Source organism: Pogona vitticeps, chromosome 5 (assembly GCF_051106095.1).
Source record: "Pogona vitticeps strain Pit_001003342236 chromosome 5, PviZW2.1, whole genome shotgun sequence".
Lineage (NCBI taxonomy): Eukaryota > Metazoa > Chordata > Lepidosauria > Squamata > Agamidae > Pogona > Pogona vitticeps.
Genome location: NC_135787.1, coordinates 26,647,352 through 26,672,500, shown reverse-complemented (window position 1 = coordinate 26,672,500; position 25,149 = coordinate 26,647,352). Strand labels below are relative to the sequence as shown.

Genomic DNA, 25,149 nt, shown 5'->3' with positions numbered 1-25,149 from the left:
TGGACCTGATAATGGACTGGATGAGGGTTAATAAATTGAAACTCAATCCAGATAAGATGGAAGTGCTGTTAGTGGGTGCTTCACTAGACAGGCTGGAGGGCCATTTCCCTGCCCTGAATGGGGTTACACTCCCCTAAGGGACAGGGTCCACGGCTTTGGGGTACTCCTGGACCCTAGTCTAATACTGGAAGCCCAGGTGGACTCGGTGGCCAGGGGTCCTTCCTTCAACTGTGGAAATTATACCAGCTACGGCCCTACCTGGACGAGCAGAGTCTCATGACAGTTACACATGCACTGGTAACATCCCGCATAGATTATTGTAATGCGCTCTACATGAGTCTGCCTTTGAAGACGGTCTGGCAACTGCAGCTGGTCCAGAATCGAGCTGCGCGGCTGGTGAGTGGTGCGGCTGCCGGGGAACATATCAAGCCGATTCTGTATAAGTTACATTGGCTACCAGTTGCTACCCGGGCCCAATTCAAAGTGCTTGGTTTGACATATAAAGCCCTAAACGGCTTGGGCCCTGGATACCTGAAGGACGGCCTCCTTCCATATGAAACTACCCGGCAGTTAAGATCTAGCCAGGGGGCCCTTTTGAAAAAGCCATCCCTTAAGGAGGTAAGAGGGACGGCTTGTAAAAGGGCCTTTTCGGCAGCTGCCTCCAGACTATGGAATGCCCTCCTGACTGAGATTCGTCTGGTGCCGACGCTGATGACATTTCGGCACCAGGTCAAAACCTTCCTGTTCCAGAAGGCTTTTAATTGAAATAATATTAGCTGTGGGTGTGATGGCAATTTATATATATATTTTAATTGCATTTTAATTGTTCTGAATTTTTATTGTATTTAAATGTTGTAAGCCACCCAGAGACCTTTGGGTAGTGTGGGTTACATATAAATTAGATAGATAGATAGATAGATAGATAGATAGATAGATAGATAGATAGATAGATAGATAGATAGATAGATAGATTAATAATAATAATAATAATAATAATAATAATAATAATAATAATAATAATAATAATAATAATAATAATAATAATAATAATAATAATAATAATAATAATAATAATACAAGCTGGAGCACACGAGGTTGGGGAACATGCCCTGAAACAAGCTGGACATGAAATTCTATTTCAAAACACACTGGACAACACCAGCAATCATTATGTTAGACTGCACAGGCAAGTCATTGAAATCCACAAACACCAGTAGAGTTTCGACCAAAATGAAGAAAGTCTAAAACTCAACAAAGCCTGGCTCCCAGCACTGAAAAATACAGCCTGCAAAAGGTCAACAAACTCTACCCAGCCACATGGACCGGTGATCACTGCACACAAAAGACCAGCTAACGATGCCCATCAATCACAGTGACAGATCATCTCTCCCCCTTATCACAACAATACACCACAACAAAAACATGCTGATCACCATGATCACCCATCTCCTGAAAAGGACAAAAGCTATAAATACTCAATTATCGCACAAAACTGCACCAGAGCACAGACAGAGTTCTGACTCCTGTCCTCTGGAGATGCTGGCCACAGAGACTGGCGAAACATTAGGAAGAGCAACCTTCAGAACGCGGCCGAAGAGCCCGAAAAACCCACAACAACCATCAGATCCCGGTCGTGAAAACCTTTGAGAATACAATTAGTGTTCTCTTCCTTCTTTGTCTTACCTCTTTCTCCTCTCTGGTGTCCTGTCTCTCCCTCGCCCCCCCCCCAGATGAGTTACTTTTATAGCATTCGCTGTAGACTTAAATTAGTATTTATTATGTATTTTTAATAATGTCATATAGATCTGTGCACTCAGATCTTATGAGCAGTTCAGTATAGGAAAACATGTGCTGTCAATTGTTGTAACATAATCTGTTTGGAGAAAAAATTTAATCAGGCTTCTACAGCAGGCCTCATTTGGCAGTAAAACAGTTGCATAGGGAGAAGAATGTTTGGAAAATTGGAATCAAACAAAAATGTATCTTATTTTTGCATATGCTTATTTGATATTGTTAGATTAGAACATATTTGCCAAAACACTGTAGTTTAGCATATTAAATTGCACTAGAGGAGACCCATTGGATTACCCTTCCTGGCTTTTCCTGAACAGATCTGCTTAGCAAGAATTGGCACTTCAGCAAATCAGAAAAACAAAAGTAACTTTGCTCACCAACCAGAGAAAAGCATTGAAAATTCTTACCAGCTTGAGAAGCATTTATGTATGTATGTATGTATGTATGTATGTATGTATGTATGTATGTATGTATGTATGTATGTATGTATGTATGTATGTATGTATGTATGTATGTATGTATGTATATGTGTGTGTGTGTGTGTGTGTGTGTGTTTGTTTGTTTGTTTGTTTGTTTGTTTATACATACATACATACATACATACATACATACATACATACATACATACATACATACATACATACATACATACATACATACCTTGCCCATCTGGCCTATAAGACCACTCTAGGCAGCTAGTTGCCCCGATGCAAGTGCAACAATTGCATTAAATATCATGTTAGAATTATATTCTGAAAAAAATTGTTTTTAATGTCTTTTCTTTACCCAGTCAAAATGCCTTTTTATGCAGAAGTGGCGGATGGGTATGTCACAGGTTACTTGGCTATTATAAAAGGGGGTTGCATCTCAAAACGTTTTGGAAACACTGCTGCATGGGAACAGCAGTGCTTGCCTCTCCTGCTCTCCTGCTCTTTCTAAGTGAAATCTTGAAACACGGCCCCTTCCCAGGATTTCCTCCCTCTTTGCCCTGAACCAAACAGCCCATAGGGGTTACACTAGCACACAGAATAACAATTAAACACAGAACTCCGAGGCACTTTAAATATAATTTACTGTATCTGCTCTTTCAGAAAGACCTGTGAACCAGAAACCACAGAGATGTTTTAAAGAAAAAAACATGAATACACAAATGTGTGCATAAAACTCCCTGCAGTTATGAATCATTAAGTTAATGTAGTATTACTTACCCAAACACTATTTATCTGACCTCCCTGAACTCAGAAATTCCTCTGAAATAATGGACTGTTGAGACAAGTTGAAGACATTTCATGCAAATATCAGTCTGGATGGTGCCACCTAGCTGCCCCTTTCAGAAGAATGATACTGTATTAATTTGGGATAGTAAAATCCCATCTTTTTAAAATCATGAAATTCTAAGTGTTATATACTGGGCTCCAGGGATGTTGGTCAGAGTGAATTTGATTTAAATCAAATCAATTTAAATGACAATTTAATCATGATTTAAATCTTTACGTAATTATTTTTAAATGCAAATACTCATTTTTGCTGGTTATAATCTTTAATTGCAACCAGATGAAGATTTCATATTTAGAATAATAACCTGTCGGATTAGTAAAACAGCTATATCAGAACAGATTTTAGTTTAATAGGTTAATCACTCATATTTGGAGAACTACTTACATTATTTATTTATTTATTTATTTATTTATTTATTTATTTATTTATTTATTTATTTATTTATACATACCCACCTATCTGGTCATTTTGACCACTCTAGGCGGCTTACAACATAAACAATAACATTATATAGCACACATATTCTTGTATTTGCTTAAACATCAATATGTTCATTGTTTGTACATAGATTTGCAGAAAAAAAGCAATGCATTAAGGTCTTTTCTGAATGTTCATTTTATACCATTTTTACTGTGAAAAAGTGCATGTTAGCTTGGATAACTTGTATTTATTGATTTAGTTTACCAAAAATGTAAATATTGCATGAATATACAGCTTCATCATGTTACATAACTAAGTTATATTTCATGCTGAATATATACAGTAATGTCTCTTAAATAGAAAACTATCTTTAGATAGATTTTTCCTCCAAAAGCATTCCATTAAAATAAATTTGATTTAAATTAAAAAAATCTGATTAAATTTTTAAAAATCCAATTTTAATTAAAAAAAAACACTCAAATTTAACCCACCCTGATGTTGGCAAATCTTTGGTTCTGAGTCCCAAGTCGAAGTCCATTTGTATATGCAGTGCGACGGTGTTCTTTAGAGAGACAACTGTTAATTTCTTTTTAAAATGATGACAAATAGATAAAAGTTTATTTTGTGTCATGCAGTTATTGCTCAGCTAACTTTGGCTCATAATGAAACCAATGAAACAGAACTTTATAATGATAACAATCCTAATTTCTGGGCTTAGATTCCACTAGGAGCATTATAAACCATACATCCATAACAGTTTTGATTTTCCATGGGGATGTGCTAATGCATTTTACAGGAAAGCTGATGTAAGGAACTATTGACTTCATCATTTCAATGAGCAAAACAGAAATAGCTTCATAGTGACAAATGTAAGAAAATGGAGTTGTGGCTTCATTTCTGTGACTCAGTGTACATTACTGTATAATAAATATGGTTTTTAATGTTAAATGAAGATTAAACTGTTTCAGTTTGGTGAGCTAGCCTACAAACCTCCTTCGTTTAACTCTGTTTCCCCTCACACAACAATTGCCGGAAGAAGTAAAAAAAAGAAAGGGAGTTTGCCCCCTATAGTGGAGAAACCGTAGGGTGTGCTTGCTTACCACAAAGCCTCAGAAAGACTTGCTACAGTAACTCTTCATGGCTGGTTTTGAGAACAGATGCCAATTCTACAGTATGCATCTGCCAACCTCTGAAAATGGCACGTTATCTTCCTCACTGTATACTAGGAAACATAAAGGACGAGAATATTTCATATGGTCACACACATAAAAAAGGCTGAAGAAAACATTCACTGTGATTCCAGAGCTGAAGCTCAGTATATATGATGGAATGTATACATCTGGACTTTTGTGAGATGGGCAGAGGAGCAGAGCAAGAATGCCCGAGCAGCTTAAGGTCAGAGGGCATGGCTTTCTGGTGTGTGTAAGTTCATCTGGTGCTGCTCATGTTTGAAACTAGGCATAAATGCTCTCCCTAGCTTCAGCCATCTTTCCATTTGCTGGCCCGAGCCTTCAAAACAGACAATCATGAGTGCAGCACAATTACATCACCAAATAACTCTCTGTGATTCAAGTTTCAGTCCTGAAGGATTCCTCTTAAATTCAAAGCAGATTCTTCTTAAAATCAAAGCAGATTGAGAACTGCTTGGGATTGGCACAGGTTTCACATGGTTTGGTTGGACTACTTTAAGCCTGACCAAAGTGTACTTTTCCTTCTGCATACAGATCTAGTGGAAGAGTCTGTTAGTCCATTCATATTTCACCCTGTTTAAAGCAACAGTTCTACTTACAGCTTCCAAGTTTTCCCAGTAAAAATGGATAGAAAGCTTCCTTTGTGTGCATGTACAATATATGCCTTTAGTGTGTTAGAAAAGTACACCAGGACCTTCTAAGATAACTTAAAGCCGCCTTGAGGAATGCATTCCTGGTGAAATGTGTACCTCTCTACAGAAATATCATCAGTATTGCTCTTTATGTATTTTGCTTACTTCAAACCCTTAACAGCCATGAAATGGTGACAGGAGAGGATTGGCCACTAACTACTTAGATAGTGCTTTCCCTTTTGCCTCTGGCACTCAACCATGATATACAATTATAGAATGAACCATAAACAAATATTTCACCATCCACTTCTCTTTCTGTGCATGTTGTAACTAAGTAATATTGTTATGTGCTATCCAATTTCTTCTAGCTTATAGCCATCCTAATAAGGTTTTCAGGATATAAGAGTACACTGCAACCCTTCAGTGAGTTTCCATGGCTGGGAGGGGATGTTGAACCAGCCATCACACCACACTGACTCTTGAAATATTAGTCAAGGACATGTTCACTGTAGGGAATAAGCCTAAACTTTAATACTACTACTTTAATTGTAATGTTAATGCTGGCCAGTAATATTAAGTGACTATGAAATATGCAATATTCAGCTGAATAATTATGTCTCTTATAGTGACATGAACAAGGGAGACCTATGTTCAGATCATCTCATGACATGCATTAGTTACGTTATTCTAGCTTTTCCCATAACTGGCCTAACCTGTCTAACAGCATTGTTCTAAGCAGAGTTGCTCAACTCAATTGGCCATGGGTGAACACCAAAATGGTCTGCTCCTGTGTGATATAATTAAATAATGCTTCCCAAAGCAGGAGGTAGTACTTGCTAAAAGCAAACAATTCAAGAGTGATGTAATCCAGCCTTTAAAAACTGTCCAAGCAACTGGTTTTATGTTCTGCTACTGGATTTGTGAATAAAGCACAACAATCCTGCGAGGCAACTTATTTATACAATGGAAGTGCCACCAGCAAGACCAATGAGGTTGGATAGGAGAGACAAGGCCTTTTTTGTGGTGGTCTCATTCTTACAGAACTGAGAGGTAATGTGGTGCAGTTGTTTGAGTAGTGAACAGGAATTTGCTAGATCCAGGTTCTTGAAACCCACACTCTCTAGTCCTCCTAATCACTTCATGGAAACTCACCTGGTGACTGTGGGCCAGCCATACGAATACTCTGTCCTATGTTGCATGGTTGTTATTAAGATAAAGTCAGGAGAGGATGTATGTATGTTGCTCATTGTATGAAAGGCAGGATAGAAAAATAATAAATAAATAAAATCAACACTAAAATATAGTATGATTTGGGTGTAGCTTCCTCTAGCAAAATTCCGAAGAAGTTCACTAAGGTAAGAAGTGGAATGTGCAAGTTGTGTTATACTCTGTAAAGCAATATGGCACCTTTTACTGCTTACAGCAATGTACAGCTTACACCTTTGCAATGTTTAGAAACTGATCATAACAGACTGCATCAACTAGCAGATGCTCCACCACTATCTTCTTTTAATTAGTTGAGCAGGGGTCTATAGGAAAAATAGTTTTGATTAGAAGACAGCAACAGACTACAGATACAATTGGTGATTATAGATTTTTGGTATTGGTATCTAGATCGGTTTCCTGGCTAAATAGACATTCTGCTGAACATTCATACGGTTTAGTTGAAATTATCTTTAAACTGATGATTTAAATCAGATATGTGGTCAATTTATTTGTAAAAAATATAGGCCACTTGTGAGGGAGTTGCCACCAGTAGGCCATTTGTTCTTGCCACATATCCTCTGGTAGGCTCATTGGAGATGTAAGATGTGGGCCTCAGGCAAGTGACAAAAGGGATAGCAGGCCCAGGTGAAGAGGAGGCACAAGGATCTGGGCAAGGAGACAAGAGCCAAGGTCAGCAGACAACCACAGGGGATAAAGGAAGGGGAGAAAGAGGAGGAGTAGGCAGGCTAGACAGAAATGGAGATAAAGACAGATGGTCTCCAGAACCCTCGAGCCTGAGGAAGAGGAGAAAATATGGGGAGAAGTGGCTGAAGAGGTAGACCCTGTCTTTTCTGCATCAGGGGTCATTGATTATGACTATGTCAAGGGCCCTTGGACAGGACCTTGGCCCAAGTGGTGCTTACCTGGAGGAAGGGGACATAGGAAAAGCAATCTCAATCTGGAGCCTCCAAGACCATCCCTGCAACTGACCTGCCAGTAGAAGTCTTGGCATCTGGCAGGGCATCCTTTCCACATCCTGACTCAGATGAGATGTTGGAGGTGCAACAGGTGAAAAAAGCAGCAGCAGCAACTGCCAAATGCTCTATTTATGCACATAGAATGTGAAGGAGTAAATTCGGGAATGAAACAAAGTGAAGTTGCACATACACTCTTTCTGATTGTTACATATAAATCAAGAACCAAACTGAATATTTGAAATATCAGTGGCGACATATTAGGATGCTGCAGCAAAATAAGTGTCTGTCAATGTGAGTAATCTGAGTTGTAAGCATCAGATTCATTAGAAAATTAGCTGTTGTGGAAAAAAATGGATGTAATCTGTTCAGACTGACAATGGAATGTAACAGCAACATAATATGCTGATTCCTCAGAAAGGTGCAGAAAACTGCTTTGTGGACCTCAGCTGGCTTGTGAAAGATAACAAACAGCCTTAGGTTCAAAGGTATGAAATGCTCAAGGAAAACAGGAGCTTGGCTGATTTCAGCAATAGCAAAGTGTTTTGCCACCTTTTACATCCATAGAGTGACAGGTAAAAGAATTGCACAAACCACGATTTTTAAACGGGTGTAATCAGCTAACACAACAGGCAAATGTTTCACTGTAGCCAGGATCAGCATCTTCTCCAAATACCAGGTGTAATGATGTCAGATGCAAATTATTTCATTAAAAAGTTAACCAAGATTATACAGGTTTGAAAATGAAAAATACATGGGTGAAGTATGGAGCTTAAAGGGGAAAGGTGGTGAGGATGTCACAAATACTGCAAGAAACCTTAGGCCCAATTTATCACTTGGGAGAATGAGCTCCAGTTTCTCCAGTTTCGACACAAACCACCACTCGGAAACAGGAAGAAAGCTGTTTTTTTTTTGGCTTCTGGTGATGATGCTTTCAGTCTATTGCAGGAGGACCTACTAAATATCTTCCAACATGACTAAGCATTTGGGCACATGGCATTCTTATAAAACAGTTAGGGAAACATCTTTACCCAGGATGTGACTAATGCATATCTACAGGCATCTGTTTTCTGAATTGATAATTCCTCTGTTCTAGAATTGGATATGTGGTTCTCATTTACAGTACCTCTCAGTCGTGTTGCTTGGAAAATAATTTAACCAGCATTATTCCTTTGCTCAGGCTCATTCTATTTTTCAGGGTAGAGGGCTAACATTGGCATAGATATAGATGTTTGTTGTGCCTTTTTTCTGGCACAGGAGTTTTATCCATTAAGAGACTGTATTACATTACCACAGGCACTTGGGAGCTAGGATTTTTGATCAAGTAACTTGGGGATTGTGATGCAAGGGAATGTAGTGTACACACAGTTGGAGCATTACCTTGCTCTGGCATTGGTCAATATCCTATTTCAATGCTCCACCTGCACAGTAGAAACGATGCTGCTACCACCATAAGCAAACAGCCACTAATTAAAGAGTTACTTTTTCAGTGGGCAAGGGAAATGTGACTTGCATGCAATGAGTCAATGTTGTGTGCACCCTAAAATTGAAAAAGGAACCCTAAATAGCAATCTGTCACTGCTGCTGAGCTCTGCAAGATGATACTAGCTATTGATTATAAAAGATAAAAATCCAGTCCTTTGTAACAGGATATAGCAAAGATGGAATTCAGTGGAAACCACACTTCCCTTCATGCTCCGTTCCATATTCCATGTATGAAAAACTGAATTTCTCATCCATAGAATGAAAAAATTGAACAAAAGAGGCTGTTCTGGAAGTTCTTTCAGATTTAGTGCATTACTTGAGTGATGCAGACAGCTAGGTACAGATGGTGAGTGGGTACTCATAAGCCCTAAACAATCTTCTGCACCACTGCTTAAATCAAACCCCCTCACTGTTATGCCATAGGGCCTGTGAGCTCCAAATCATGTTACAATCCATCATATGATGGATTCTGCTGATACTGCTTAATACTACAAGCTGTCTGTTGCCAAACAATTTTTTTGCACCTTTGTTGAAGAAATTTCCAGAAAGAGTACCAAGAATGATTTCTGATTATTGTAGATTGCATTTAATGAAAAGAACTCCATATTACAGCTGTGCCTTTTTCAAGTTCCTACTGTGATTAATGTACTTTGTGAAAAATGTAAGGCAGGATTATCTGGGAATAATTTGTTTGCTAATGGAATATTTTATTAGGAAAAACAACTGAATGTTTTGTGCATTTTCCTACATACATTTCTAAGGAAAGTTTGTACTACAGTTTTTTCAGAGCCAGATTATTATTAGTCAATGTTTGAAGATTCCTGTCTTTTACCTGAAAATACTTCTGCACAGGTATGAAACACCACAATTTTTATACATGGCTGCATCCATCTGTACATCACATGCAGCTGTGAAAACTTCAGGGTCCTTAAGCAAGATGAGAGAATCTGCCGGGTCCTTTCGATCTTGCCTACTTTTCCTACACATTTGGATAATTATCTGAAGGACACCCCATGGATACACATACATAAATTTGACAATATCCCAAGATGATATTATATGCAGTATTACAGAAACAATCAATTTGAATAATCCAGGTGGTAATTTATTCTAAATATCCACCAATAAAAATACAAAATAAATTAGGGGATAAAGATGAACCCTCCATTTGTATTTTGTGTATTTTTAGAAGGAACATTTATATGGGAACAATCCAAACCAATCGCTGACCAGAATTCAGTTGCTCAGCCTAGCAAATCACACTAGAGTAGACCCACTGAATCAATGGGGATTTGGTGCCACCTTCTCCATAAATTCCGGATTCAAATGAGTTTATTCTAACTGTAATGTTCTTTAGCATAGTAGACTCATTTGAATCCATGGAACTTTTGGAGGAGTTAACTCACTAGATGCTCATTGATTCAATGGACCTATTCTAGTGTGATTTACTATGGTAAGCAACACATCACTCCTACAGTGCTTGCAACACCACACTATTGTATTTTCTATATGACTGGTAACATATGTTTTAAAAACAATAGCTGAGACATGGTTTCTCATTGTTTTCAAAGCATACATAGCTACTGTTATTGTATCATGTTTCAATTTCTCAACTAGTACCTGAAACACTATTATGATAAGTCTTGATCATAAAAAAAACCCGAGAATACAAATTTCGACTCTTAAACATCCATGCACGTACATGGGACTTATTTTAATAGACTGAGCTGTCTGCATTCTCCTCTTTGTATATGCAGACTTGCCCTCCTACCATGAAATAGTGAGAAAAATTCTGCAAGTGAAGGAGCTTCATATAATTATCTGAAAGCCACAGTCAGTACCACAGGTCTAAAAACACTTGTCTTTCCTCACTATCTTTAATCTTCATCCTCAAAAACCATTTGTCTTGCAAAATGGTTACATACTATATGGACACATCCAGCGCAATTATAATATTTTTAGATGCTATTAGTTCTTTGGCAAAAACAAAATTAGCAATACTTCCCATTTTAAAGAGGAAAATATTTACATGAAACAAATGTATAGTTAACATTAATGACAACAGATTTGGCTAACAAAATGGGGACCAGAAATCATTTGGAAATGAAAAATGTAAGATATAAATCTTGACCATAACAAATTTCAACCAAAACCAACTATTCTTCTTTTAATAATCTAATTACAACAATTATTTCAATCAAAATCAATCACTTAAAACCCCCGTAAAACATTTGATGCAAGGGGAAATAATGTATGTGACCTATATTGCTATGTAAAATAAATACAATGAAAGGTATATACATAATTCCACTGGATTTGATCTAAAGGTGTTTTTTTTTATTTGCAGAAGATTTCCAGCAACAGAAAGGGTGTATTTTCACATATATCTGTTCTAGAGGATCAAGTAATCCTCCAGAACTAAAATGGGATATGGCACAGTTAACCTCCAGAAAGCTTGGGGAAATGGTGGAAAGTGCCTCCTCATTTCCATTTGCTAAGGTTTTCTGTGGACAGAAGGAGTCTTTCTATTTGGGAAAGAGCACCATGAGATTGCATTAACAGTGCATTTCTAAGGTTGTGATGAACAATTCTTTTCTTGAGTATTCCCTCCAGCCCTCTCAATTCAAAGAAGCTTTTGCTTTGCAAGACATCATAATGAGAAGGACAATACTTTATAAAGTATTATAGATAACGAACATTCTATAAGTAGTAGAGAAAAAGTATGAAAAGTGATAGTGAAAACATGTTGTGGTAGAAAAGCTGCAAGAGTATTCTTATTTGCAAAATAAAAATCAACTTATATATAATGTGCTCAGAAATCATTAATGGCATACAAAAGTCGACTGTCTTAACAACACTTTGTACGTACACAGACAATAGTGAATAAGTCTGTGAAGAGATTTATAGGATGTTACAAAATCATGCAGCATAAAAGCTCATACAAATTTGCCTTTTAAAGTCTACCTCCTCATACAAAAGTATGAAAGTAGTCACAGAATAGATACAAAATCAATGTTGATTCAATTTTGACAAAGTTTGCTTCCATTCCAGAACACCTCTCAGAACCGGAGTCCACAGAAACTATTTTGATTCAATCTCTTTAATTAACTCATTTATCATGTATTAAGATTCCCTTTTGCTCATCTACCCAGGCTGTATTAGAATTTTTAAAATATTCATAATGGATTAGGTGCATTTTTAAACATTCATAATGCATTAGAATGTTTTGGCTTCCTTTTACAGAGGTAATGGCAACTTGAAAGAAAAGAGTGCATAATATTAATGGCCATATGAAGATCAGCACAGCAGCTCATAATAAACCATTCTTGTTTGGTCAAGTATGGAAATCCTCCAAGATATGACATAGTCATTGAACCACACCATCCATTGTATTTTATTGCTGAACATAAATAATGACAAGGCAGAGAACAGCAACTAGTCCAAGAGCTTGTAGACCAAGAAACCAGAGCATACCCCAGAAGAACATGATAATTACTGGTTCCACAATCCGTTCTCCAAAATACATCCTTGCAAAGCCTATCCTGATTAGGCTTTTGTTGAGCTCACCAAACAGAGTCCCCATTTTTTTATAGTCATCAATAACAGCTTCAGTACCATTGTCCCTTTCGTCTTCCTGGATCTGCAGGTAGTAGAGAAAAAAAGAGTTACAGTTTAGATAGATCTGTGCATTTAAAACATGCTAGGCTACTTAAAAAGCAGTCATGTACTGTATACAGAAATGCCATATATCCCCATTCCACTGTTTTGAGTTATAATGCTTCATTTTTCTTTCTCTTGCCATAAATGAGCTAGAGCCTTCATTATTGATGAAATGCTGGCCCTTAGTTCATTTCTTAAAAGATTATTTGGAAAACCAAAACAATGTTCTTCATTAATATATGTACAATTTGAAAGATGTATTCTTCCAAATAAGTTTCAAGTCTCCCTCAAAATAGCTTATGATCTGAATAATACATGCGATTTAATGAAAGAGTAGAACTCAGTCACCTTTTTTCTGTTATACGAAATTTGTTGTTTCTGCACTTCCTAACTCCAATGCTATTGCCACCAGAAAAGTTTGTGTGGCCAAGTAGGAATTTGAAACCCTGACTCCTGAGCCCTGGTCTTTCCTCTACACCAGTCATTCTCAATGGGGGCTGTATGGCCCCCTGGGGAGCCCTGGCACATTAAAAAGGGGGCACAGATTCATCTGTTCATGCTGTATTTTTATCTGCACAGAGCCAGAGGCTTTCCTTGTTTGACAGGGAGCCTTGGAGTTGGAGAGGAAGGCTCTGTCAAGTCTAAGTTTATAATCAAAGCAATTTGTACACTTATGGTGCAAATACACATTCAATTTGCATTTATCCTAGAGTTGTAGACACACCAAACATGATGAGTAAGAACAGAACTGTATACAATCAGAAATGAACCCATCAAAATTCTGCCTTACTAATTTAATAAAAAACAATTTTCTTGTTCTCACAATGCACTGAGAGATATTATGGCGCTTGCATATGAGAGCAGAATCCATACATTATTCACAATGAGATGCAGTTTAATTCAATGAACTTATGATGCATAAGTCTATAACACACAATCACTTTCCCACTGAGCCAATGAGTCTTGGAGCAAGCTGGGAGAAGGTGGACACTCTTTCCTGCAGATTTGGTTGTGGACTCTGCACCCATTCCTGGTCATGGTAAGTTACATCTCGGCTGGATGACTGTAGCACTATCCACATGAGGTTGCCTTTGGAAAGTGTTCGGAAACTCCAGCAGGTCGAAAATGCCACAGTCAGATTGTTAACTGTTCATCTTACTGCAGCTTCACTGGCTGCTCATCTATTTCTGGGCAGAATTCAAAATGCTGGTTTTAACTTATAAAGTGTTAAATGGATTGGGTCCAAGCTATCTAAAAGACAATAACCTGCTTTATGATCCCACTTGGGTATTATCATCAGAAGAGGTCATAATCTTGGTCCCATCTCCCTCACAGGTGCGTCTGATGGGAACACAGGAAAGGGCCTTCCCTGTTGCTGCTCCCAGACTTTGGAACTCCCTCCCACAGGAGGCCAGGCTGGCCGCATTTTGATGTCCTTTTGCAAGCAGACAAATACCTTTCTCTTCAGGCAGGCTTTCATTTAAATGACTGATTGACCAAGGTTATTTTTTAAAGGGATTATTTTATTCTGTTGTTTTTACTTGAGTTTTTAACATTGCTCTTGTTTGTGAATTTCAAGATTTTATCTATTTAATCCTTCTTTAATATTGTAATAATTTACTGTTTAGCTTTTAATTTTGCTTCTGTTAATACTGTAAGATGCCTTTGATGCTTTGGGAGAAAGGAGGTATGCAAATATTTTAAATAAATAAACAAACATGTATCAGCTTCCAGTCAGACAGCTTGGTTTGTTTCAGCAAAGGCAACCAAGATGTATGGCTTCTTAAAGATTGAAAATTATATTGCAGCATCAACTTGTATGGACTTTTAGGACAAGCTTCATGTGAAGAATGATTTGTTATCCTCTGAATGGGAGATTATATATACAGAGGAGGAACTGTATACAGTATGACTCCAAAGCTGCAAAATACAAAAGGCTCTCAGATTCCGGCTATTCTATGTGAAGATGAAATCATACATGGGATAAGCAGTGTGATGATTCACACCAGTAACAATAGGTGCCAATACAGACTTCCTAGCTTTACCCCACTGACTTAACTGTGGAATAGGTAACTCACTGAGAATAAATTACTCTTCTGAAAATCATAGAATTTTATCAAACCTACTATAAACAAGGTTGTGTTATGCTTGGCTGGATAGGCAAAAATATAAAACATTGTTAGCTTAAATTCTGTAACAGAAATGGGAGTGCACATTTCTTAAATGCTAAAATATAACAGAAACAAGCCACAAGTATGTCTTCATATTTATGCCCATATCAAAATAAAATACATTTGCAATGCTTGAGCAGTCAGGAATGACATTTAACTCACAGTTCATGGCTTCTTTTATATCTTTGGGAAGGAAAAACAAGAATAAGCCCACAATTAAGCCGGTTGTGCTGACCAGAGATAAGGAATAAATTAACAATTAAAAGCACAGCAGCCACTGAGCAAATAACTGTATCAACTATTACAGCAATAAACATTCAAATATGATGCCAAGCATATATTTTCCTCCTGCCCAAGAGTTCGCTTTCTGTCGTTACGGCAACTGAACATTTAAGTAGTAACCCAGCAAATATTGCACAGAACTGGAGGCCAGTTCAACCAGAACTTTGTGAAATGATTCCTAAAATAAAACCATTTTCTGGAAAGCATTATATAAAACAGGAGCATATGTACGTTATACTAATTTAAATTAAGGAACATTAGAGAAAAAGAATATCTGTGAGACTTGCAGGTCCACGACATTTTACCATCTATGAAACCGTTGCAATTTCTGAAACAGTTACCCCACATTTATCTATGCTGCAAGGCAGGTTCCTTAGAGGAGCAGACATTGTGTGGAAAAGTTACTTGGAGCTGAAGAAAAGAAATCGGCAGAATATGGGATTTCTCCTTAAATTATAAAAAGTGTGTTCTACTGGTAAAAGGGCTCTTTGGACACCATGCTACATGTGAGGATGTAATGAATACTAGTCTTCAGTGAAAAATAGAGTGCTAACACCTTCAGTTGCATCCTCCTTTAAAAATTGTCAACCACTGCAAGCATTTTTGCTTCTGTGTAACAGTGAAAAAAAACCCTGAGCTTTTTTGTCAGCACCAGCATTAGTAAGGGGTAGATTTTGCAAAAAAAAAAATCACCTATGTATTTTGCGCTATTTTACATAAAACCCGTGTTTTGCACAAACATAAAAACTCAAAAGTTTTTATGCAGAAAACAGGTTTTATGCACAGAAACCAATTCCAGAAATTTTTTTCCAAAAAAGATTCCAAAAAACAAGAGTCTCCCTCAAAAACTTCACATAAACTTGTTCAGCAGGATTTTTTTTTTAAAAAAAGCTTTCATTCTCACCTGTATAACCACCCGGAGTAGTCTGGTTGCCAGATGGTCCAAGGTATAAATCCAATAAACAAACAAACAAATAAAAATGAAATAAACAAGGATTTACATCCCTATCTATGTGCATGATAGTACTTTAACAGACTCAAAACTAACAGAGCAATCTCACACAGATACTGAAATCCAAGTGGTAGCCAGCTGTGGTTAACTAGGAAAGGTTATGCTTTACATGCAAAGAGGAAGTTTTCCTTTCTATCCTGCCTTCAGGCACTAGTGGGGGCAAATAGGGACAGCCCTAGTAAATCTACAATAGGAAATTTTGTAATACATAATAGCTCATGAAACAAGATTTAGATTTTTTTTTCAAAGATTGCTCATTTTACACTACCTGCTGGAGCCAATAAGTGCAGGTTCTGAAGTTAATTATCCCACTAAAACCTACAAGCAAAGCATGAAGGTGCATAATAATAATATGCAATAATTGTGTGCCACCAGATTAATTTTGATTTACAGCCACCATTTCCAGAGTTTTCTACGTAGACAATATTCAGAACTGGTTCACCGTTCCCGTCTTCTGTGGATGTCTTAGGACTGTGTAGTTTGCCCATGGCCACACAGGCTGGATTTACTCACAGGAGACACAGTGGGGAATCAAACTCCCAGCCAGATACTTAAACCATGGAGTTATCCAGCCAGCATGAGAGTGCACAAATATTTAATAATCTTTAGTCCTCAAGCAGGGGAATAGAAAGCCTTTAAGTACAAGATTCAAAAGAAGTGGTTATTATACAAATAACCTTTAAAAACCTAAATATCTTCACTGTGTTAATCTCTCTGGTTAATTACAGTTTGAACTGTTAAAACTTTTTGTCAGCCTGAAGCAGATTTACATGCTGTGTATTTCTGTTACGCCTAACCTAACAACTACTGTCTCAGAAATGCAACTGTAGCATTTCAGTTGCATTTTATAAAGGCTTCTGCTCTGATGACTTTATTTACCTCACAGGTTAGCTTTCCTGTTCTCCAGATATTACAAACTTTAAACAGATTGTTTGAGGTTGTTTCCTAACATATATTCTTATAACCTGGATAGAAAGTAATGATATTTAGGGCTCCTGAATACATAAACTTAAATTCAGTTATCATAAAATGGCTAACAAAGGTAATTTTTGTTTCTTCTTTCAGAACACAGCGCTGAGAGGGGACAGGCCCTCTACTCAGACAGGAAAACAGAACAAAAGAAAAACAGGATAACTGTCAATAGCTGGTTCCTGAAGAGCAAAAAACTTAATGGTTTATTTTACATGGAGAGGCATCAGTTTTAAGCACTGCAGAAATACACACTGGAATATACTTTCTTTTTTGTGGATTTTCTGTGGGGTGTGGCACCTACCCAGGTTCTGTAGAAAAAGCAGTTTTTTGAAATTTAATTCCAAGGGTGAAAAGCAAGTGGGGACTTGGATATGTTTGTTGAATGGCATCCATCTTCTCTTTCAATATACTGAGCTTGAAGCCGTCTCACACCCAGTAAGGATGAGATGTGCGGAAGGGCAAGCCCACTAGAACTTTCATATCCATAGCAAAATATTCACAGCTGTATCCAGAGAATGATGATCCTTCCTGGAGCCATCATCAGAGAGGTTTTCAAGAGATGTGATTTACTTGTGTGGAAGCAGCTATTCATCCAGCAGATGGCTTTATTCCTTCGTCTCTGGAAGTCAGTCCCTTCCTGATGCTACTCCACTGAGTGTAAGGGGCTGTGCCTTGTTTGTTTATGTTAACCACCTCATCAATTAAATCAAAGGACTAACTAGTTCATTATGGCACATGCTTTTGCAAATTACTCTTGCTGCAGCTTGACCTCATCAGTTTCAGTTACCAAGTCTGCAGACTGAAAAACGGAGCAAAGGATATGTAAAGAAACCAAGACTTTGCACACATCCCTCTTGCATACAAGACAAAAGGAAGAATTAGTACACAAAAAGAAACACTGCCTGCAACATGCCTAGAGCTCCTTTACTTAGTTGCAGTACCTTCAATCCAGACTTCAAGTGTAAAATGAAGACAGTGCTTCAGGACTAATTCTGCTTCCTGAATCTTCAAGTATCTTGTTATGTTAATCAGTGCTTTCCAGCACTGCTAAAAAAAAGTAATTGACTATAATCAGTGTGTCCTTGAGAAACTTGCTTAGCGCAACTGCATCACACAAATTGGTTGGTAATAAATTCTGAAGCTTCAGAAATCCAGCCCATCTGCAAGGTGTTAGACGTTCGAACACACTGTCTCTTTTTAAAAGTGCTTTCTTTAGTACTAGAGTTTCGCTGACAGTTACAATGCAGCACCAGAACAGAAGCACACAGGGTTATGCGCAAGTACTTTCATTCAATTCAAAGATCAACCCTGTCATAACCTTTGGTTCTTTGCTTTTTTATGTGCACAAGCCTCTGCCTCTCTCCATGTGGCCTGCCAAGAGTGTATGTCCTTTCTCTCACTCCTATAAAAATGTGCTGATACCACATGCCTCTGTATGTCAAGTACCAAACCACCTGCTATGAGATTTCCACAAACAAACTACTACTGTCTGCCCTTGCTGTTCAGGCTAATTTTTCTGGCCCCTCTTCCAGGAATAGTCCAAGTGAGAGGAATTGGGGGAACTATGGTCTCCAGTTGATCTGAATGACAACTCCTATGGTCCTTTGCTGTTTGTCATGTTGAGTGGGGTTGGTGAGAATTGTAAGCCAAAATGTCAAGAAGACCAAAGGTTGCCCACCATTCATGTATGTGATGCACCTTCTCTTGGGTTCTTATTGACAGTAACAGGTAAATTCCCAAACCAGAATTTACTGAGCACTTTGTCTTTTTTTTCTTTTTGAACATGCGCTGGCTTTCCAAAGCCTTGGTTTCAAACCAAAATAGGAGGCAGTAATGTGTTGACTACATCTTTTGCTTAGTTGTAATAACTATTGTCAGTCCCTATTATGGAATGTGAAATTAATAATGCATTCCAGGAACATATGCTAATGCCAAGTAGTGGTTTCATTGTTTCTTGCTTTCATTATATATCAGCTTCGATTTTCTGTCAGCCAGCTTAGTGATCTGTTAGACAGAAAGGCAGGATGCAAACATTTCAAATAAAATAAATATAGAAAATTAATGGTGGAGGGACACTGTGGGATTCTAGAAAAATGCATTAGATTAATTTGGCAAAGCACGTTATTACAGAAATTACAGTTGTATGGTCAACATTCAATGTAGTGCTAATGGAATAAAAAATAGCCATTAGCACAGTTGTGCTAGATTACAGCATCATGCTAGTGTCTGCCTAAGAGAACAAAAGGCCTTCCCCTCGTGCAAAGACATTGCTAGGTACAGACTTTTTAGAAGAAGAAATTGCACAGTTAATACTATGGAGAAAAAACATACAAAAACTTCAGTTAATTATGAGTTTCACATATATTCTCTGTGGTCACACTGTGAACCCCCTTCTTTGTCTAAACAGTAAAGAAGCTACTTTCCCCCCTTTTCTTTTTCAAAGCTTCTGTTCTCCAGTGTTAATGCTGACAATTAAGAAACTGAAATAGAGATTTTGTATACCTTGGTTCAATCATCAATCCAAATGGAGATGGCAGTCAAGAAATTAGAAGATGACTGAGAAAAGGAATTACAAAAGATAATCACCTGTAAGGATGTGTTGCTGGAGGCCAAGACCAACATCATCCATACTTTTACCTTTCTGATCACCAGGTATAGGTGTGAAAGCTGGACAGTTAAGAAAGGTGACAGGGAAAAATGGTTTCGTTTGAAATGTGGTGCTGGAGAACAGCTTTGCAGATACCCTGGACTGCTAGAAAGACAAACAAGTGGGTCCTAGATAAAAAAATCAAGCCTGAATTATTTCTGGACATAAAAATGATGAGATGGAGGCTATCCTATTTTGGGCACATCATGAGAAGCCAGGGTTCTCTGGAAAAGACAATAATGCTGGGAGTGGTAGAAGACAGCAAGAGAAGAGGAAGACCCTAATGGAAGCCACAGGCTTGAGTCTATAGAAACTGAGCACGGCTGTTGAGGACAGGAGATGTTAGAGGTTGCTCATTCACAAGGCCACCATGAGTTGGAAGTGACGTGATGGCCCATAACAACAAATTCTCTTCCTAAAAGTGAATATTTTAATCTTCTGAAGAACTTCCAAACAACGTATTTTTAATATATATACATATATATGCTTAATTTACCAATATAATTGTTTTAATAGCACTCCCAGAACTTTCATACTTTTGTATTTTTATATTTTGTATCTCCTCCGCAAACTTATTTTAAAGATTCTTTGTGTCTCTTGGGGAGGCAGAAAGGGTTTTTTTTTTGGGGGGGAGGTTTTTTTTTTTTTTTTTAGTCTCTTGGGGAAGAGGTTTTCTTCTATAAACTTGGTTAAGTACCCAACAGCTGGTACCTTGCAAATAGAGCCTGCAGGGCACTCTACATTCAGTGTGTTTTTTACTGTAACATTTTAATCCCTAAAACTAATGGGTTATAGGTGTTAGGCACTACTTCATTTGTTCCCTCTGCCCCCCCCCCCCTTAGTGTGCTGCCACAGGAAAGAGCTGATTTTTTTTTTTAGTAAATACCACCTTTTTCCTGTATGCTTGTATGAGGAACCAAGGCAAAGACCAGTCATGAAAAGGTGCCTGATTGGAGGCTGGCTGAGCTTGATGCTCTCCAGCAGAACCTAATCAAATGGTGGCAACCAGTGGGCCAGATCATCCAACGGCAAGCAAAATTGTTGATGTTATCAGCCAACATGCACCAGTGGTATGTGAATCAACTCCTTTGAAGAACCAACGCAGTCCTTGAATCCAAACACTTATGGGTATAACACTAAGAGATAAATCATGCCCTGGCCATGAAATCCCCCACAGCTATACCTCAAGGATAGAGAAAGCAGTATAATCCATTCCTTTTAAGGATCTAACTATGAGACAGAAGTCCACACTCACTGATAACCTCAGTGAGTTAGTGCACTTTAGTTATGACTTCTAACCAAAGGCACTCATACTGAATAGAACTATTCAAAGAGACAATTCCTAACTGGACAAGAAGCAGAGGTTTTATTGGCATCCTTTGATCAAGTTGAAATGATAAGCAATTTGAAGTCTGATGCTGAAGTCTGAACTTAAAAAAAAGAAAAGTCTTCATTAGGCAGATTTAGGCACCAAAATCCCTCAACAGATTATTATGACTACTTCTGATAAACTGCAAGAAGCATCTGCCTCTTCAAGGCAAGAGCAGTTAGGCTCACAGATGGAGAGGAAGATGGCAGGGAATTAGAAGAACTAATAAACAACGGCAGGGATGGGTGCTAAGACAGAGGCTGATATCCTAATAGAGTGACAGCCTCTAGGATAGGCTCACTATACATTAACATCATTAAAAATGGCTAGACAGTCAGCCTATAAAGCCTGATGCTATCTTGCCAGTCTGCAGTCCAATGGCTGGGAGGAAGGGTAGGGAAGAAATAATTCCAAGATACTTTGACCTAGGTCACACCTGTCCACCATCTGAAAACAAAGTAATTTTTCCCTTTTCTTCAGAACTACTGTTTTTACTGGAACAGTTTGTGTCTCTCATTCCTGTATGAGAACAGCCATGCTACACAACGGGACTTTTATCTCTCTGCATGACAAGCACATGGACTTACTGTCTATTAGCCACTGGTATGACATGTCTGCAACACATGTCTGCAAGTTCAGCTATGCTTGTGTAGGCAGGAGTCCATATGATCAGGAACCTTCAAGGTTTTTAATTAATAATGCTCATAAGCTAAAATTTAAAGCCACACTGCGTTACTTGCTGATTATTTTATAACCGCAACTGGGTTCCCATTGTATTGCACAGGGTACAAATGATGCCTGTCTACTTTCTGCTTGAAAAACCATGTGTGTTCCACTCTTAATATCCAGAAAACACAAGGTGGAATAAAATAAATAATACAAGCTGTATTATGGATTATTTCTCAACCCCAATGAATTCTAACATTATCCCATGGAACAATCTGAGATTTTCCCTCAGCTGGGCCAAACACCACTCCTGCTTTGCTGTGTCACGGTTTGTGAAGAAAACTTAACTTGCGACATTTGTCCCAAATATCACATTAGCTGTGATACAAAAATAAAAACAAACAAAAATTTGTCAATAACAAACCCAAACAGATTTCTTATGGGGTTGTCCTGGCTGGTGTTCCATCCATATGAAAACAATGTCACAAGTAGCTGAAATCTGAGGACACTGTTTACACTTATGAAGTGCTAGTGTCACAGAATGCCCACACTGCAGGGCCACTTGCTGTCTGAATTCTGCAGCAACGTGATTCTGGGGACTAAAATGTCTTTTCCTACTGCATGGCAGGTAAGTAAAGATCATGGATGCATGTTATATATGTGTATTTCTACAAGCTAATAGTACAGCGACTTTCTGTGCCATATAAAAAATAGCTCTAAATATGTGAAGACAGGTGATCTGTATCCAGAAACTCTGTTCTTATGAATCCCAATTATGTTTTAGTCTCCCTCCCGAGAATCTGTGTTTGTGTGAAACCTAAATTAAGCTAACAGGTTTGTCTGGAGTCTCTAATCTTTGATAAAAGAATGTCAGCACTGTGCTAATGACCTATAATTACTTCACTGCTATGTAGCTGGTCAGGTAGCTCCAGGCTGGGCAAACTGCAATACACTGAGTGCACTACTTCCATTACTAGATGTTCATATGCACGTGTGAGTAAAAGGCGACACAATGCATGAACATACAATATTTCACTTCACTTAATCAAGATTAAACGGTCACCTTGTACTTGTAAACCATTAGTGAGAGGTTGGAATTCCACCGGAACCACAGAGAGGAAAGAATTTCAGTTTTAATACTGGAGGATCACAAAGATTCTGTGTAGGGAAAATTGGTTAGCATGAGTAAGTTTAGACACATCTGCTATTCTGTCTCCTTGCTTTGGGATGGAGGACAAGAAGCTCATAAAAAAACCATTGTTTAAGACAGCCTGAGCCACATTAGTATATAGTTACATTAACAATGAATCACAAATAGTTCCTTTATGAAGCTCTTCAAAGCTCACATAAAACTAGAAGATAATCAATAAAATCTGCAACATTCTCTTACAAGCACAGCCTGACAAACATCAGTTGAAAGCCCGTGGGGCTTATAATAGGACCTTTGCACATTGTAAATGACAGATCGTTAGCTAATACAGAGTTGGAAGGACCAAAATTTGTGTGTGGTTTTTTTTTCTGCCCACAAAAAGCAATCTTACTTGGGGTGGAACAAGTTTGCATAGCAACATAAAAATAGCTTGTGGCTGCTTCCCCCCATCTTTCTATAGATCATCAGGGAAACCAGACAGAAAGCAGTTCCCACCCACCTTGTATGAAGTTCTAATATCCTGTCTTTTTTCCTTGTGAGCAGATTAACCCCCTCCCCCAACTTATCAAGGAAGGAGGCTGATACCGAGACACCGTATTGTTTTCGAAGAAAGGTTCCCTTTCTTCCAGTAACAGCTATGCTCGCGTATAAGACGAGGGGAGGGGGAAGGAACATGGCAGACATACAAGAAAGGAGGGGAGGTCTTCCCGCCGTGTGTGTGTGTGTCTGTGCGCGCGCGTGCATCCCTGTGCCGGTGCATTGTCTCCCTTATGGGTAGGTGTGTCATTTCCCTCGTGAAAGCGCCTTTCCCCGGCTTGCTGACGGCGCCAGACCACCAGGGGAGTCCTGTCACATCCCGGCCGAGGAAAGGCGGCGGCGGGGCGCGGACGGGTTCCCCCTCCGCACGAGTCCAGCGTCCGGCTTCCTCGCCACGCGGCCCACCAGGGGCCACCGCGAAGCCCGCCGGAGTGGGGTCGTGTGAAGGTAACGAAGACACTCGCTGCCCGTGCCGGGGCAGAACGATTCCGGAGCCAGCCGAGGTTTCCCCTTCCCCTCCGCCCGCCAGGAAAACCGGCGCTTGCTGTCACGTATCCACAGGCTTCGGCCGGGAAAGGAAGCGAGAAAGACTCGGCCCCTCACCTCCTGCTGCTGCTCCTCCTCCTCCTCTTTCTCGTCCACCACCTCCGCGGGTGTCAGCGCCTGCTGCTGCCGCTGCTGCCGCCGGTGTCGCCGGGCTCCCGCTCTCCCGTCCAAGAGCGACGGCGATGGCGCCGTCTCCGTCTCCCACGCCCTCTGGCAGACACACTCCGGGGGCAGCAGCAGCTCCTCGGTCGAGCCCATCGTTGCCGCTCCCCCGCGGGTAGGGGGCTGGAAGCCAGGCCACCGGTTCGCGCCCGCCCGCCTCGACCTGCTCCGAGGGGCCGTCACGCGCCTCTGGGGGCCGCCGCGCTTGGTGCAGCTGGCCGCCCCGTGCAGCTCCCGCTGCTTGCTAGCGCCGCCGCCGCCGCCTGGCAGGGCGTGCCCGGAGAGCCGTCACGAGGCTTGCGGAGGGGAGGAGGAAAGGGAGAAGGGCGGGTAACGGCGGTAGAGTAACGCTAGGAAGCGGTGGCGGGGGCCGGGTGTCTGTTGAGGAGCTGCGAAAGTGGGTGGGTGGAGGGGCGTGCGGAGGTGCCTGCTCTAGGTGCGCAAAGAAGTAACTGAAGGGGCAACTGTTTATGAGCCCCTCTACTGAGAAACTCTCCTCATATGCTAAGGGGGTGTCCCCAGGTCTTTCGGGAGGGTTGGTCACTCGCTGTGTCTCTCAGCCCACATTTTGTTGTTACAGCCTTGTCAGTGAAAATATCGTGTGGGAATGCTGCAGACGTAATATATCTTGACTTGGGGAAAGCTTGTGACAAAGCTCCCCAGGATATTCTGATGAGTAAGCTAACCAACCAGGTGTGGGCTGGGTAGAATAGCTGTCTGGCGGGTATGCAGTTGGTTACAGGATACTACTCAGAGACTAAGAACATAAGAAGGACCGGGCTGGATCAGGCCAAGGGCCCATCTAGTCCAGCTTCCTGTATCTCATACTGGCCCAACCAGATGCCTCTGGAAGCACAGGAGAATTAGATACCCATCTTCTGATACCCCTCCCCTGCATCTGGCATTTGGAGGTACCTTCCTCTTAAGCCTGGAGATTATACAATCCCATCATGGTTTATAACCTGTGATGGACTTTCCCTCAAGGACTCTGCCCTA

The 25,149-nt window shown here is 39.6% G+C and overlaps 1 protein-coding gene across 1 annotated transcript; it reads right to left on the bottom strand.

The window, feature by feature from the left end:
• Nucleotides 1–10,837: 10,837 nt before the first annotated feature.
• Nucleotides 10,838–24,421, bottom strand: FAM241A (family with sequence similarity 241 member A). The gene is made up of 2 exons (XM_020802128.3): nucleotides 24,049–24,421; nucleotides 10,838–12,619 (listed from the first exon to the last, which is right to left on the bottom strand). The coding sequence occupies exons 1-2, from the start codon at nucleotides 24,247–24,249 to the stop codon at nucleotides 12,374–12,376; spliced, it is 447 nt and encodes a 148-aa protein (XP_020657787.3). The 5' UTR covers nucleotides 24,250–24,421; the 3' UTR covers nucleotides 10,838–12,373.
• Nucleotides 24,422–25,149: the final 728 nt, after the last annotated feature.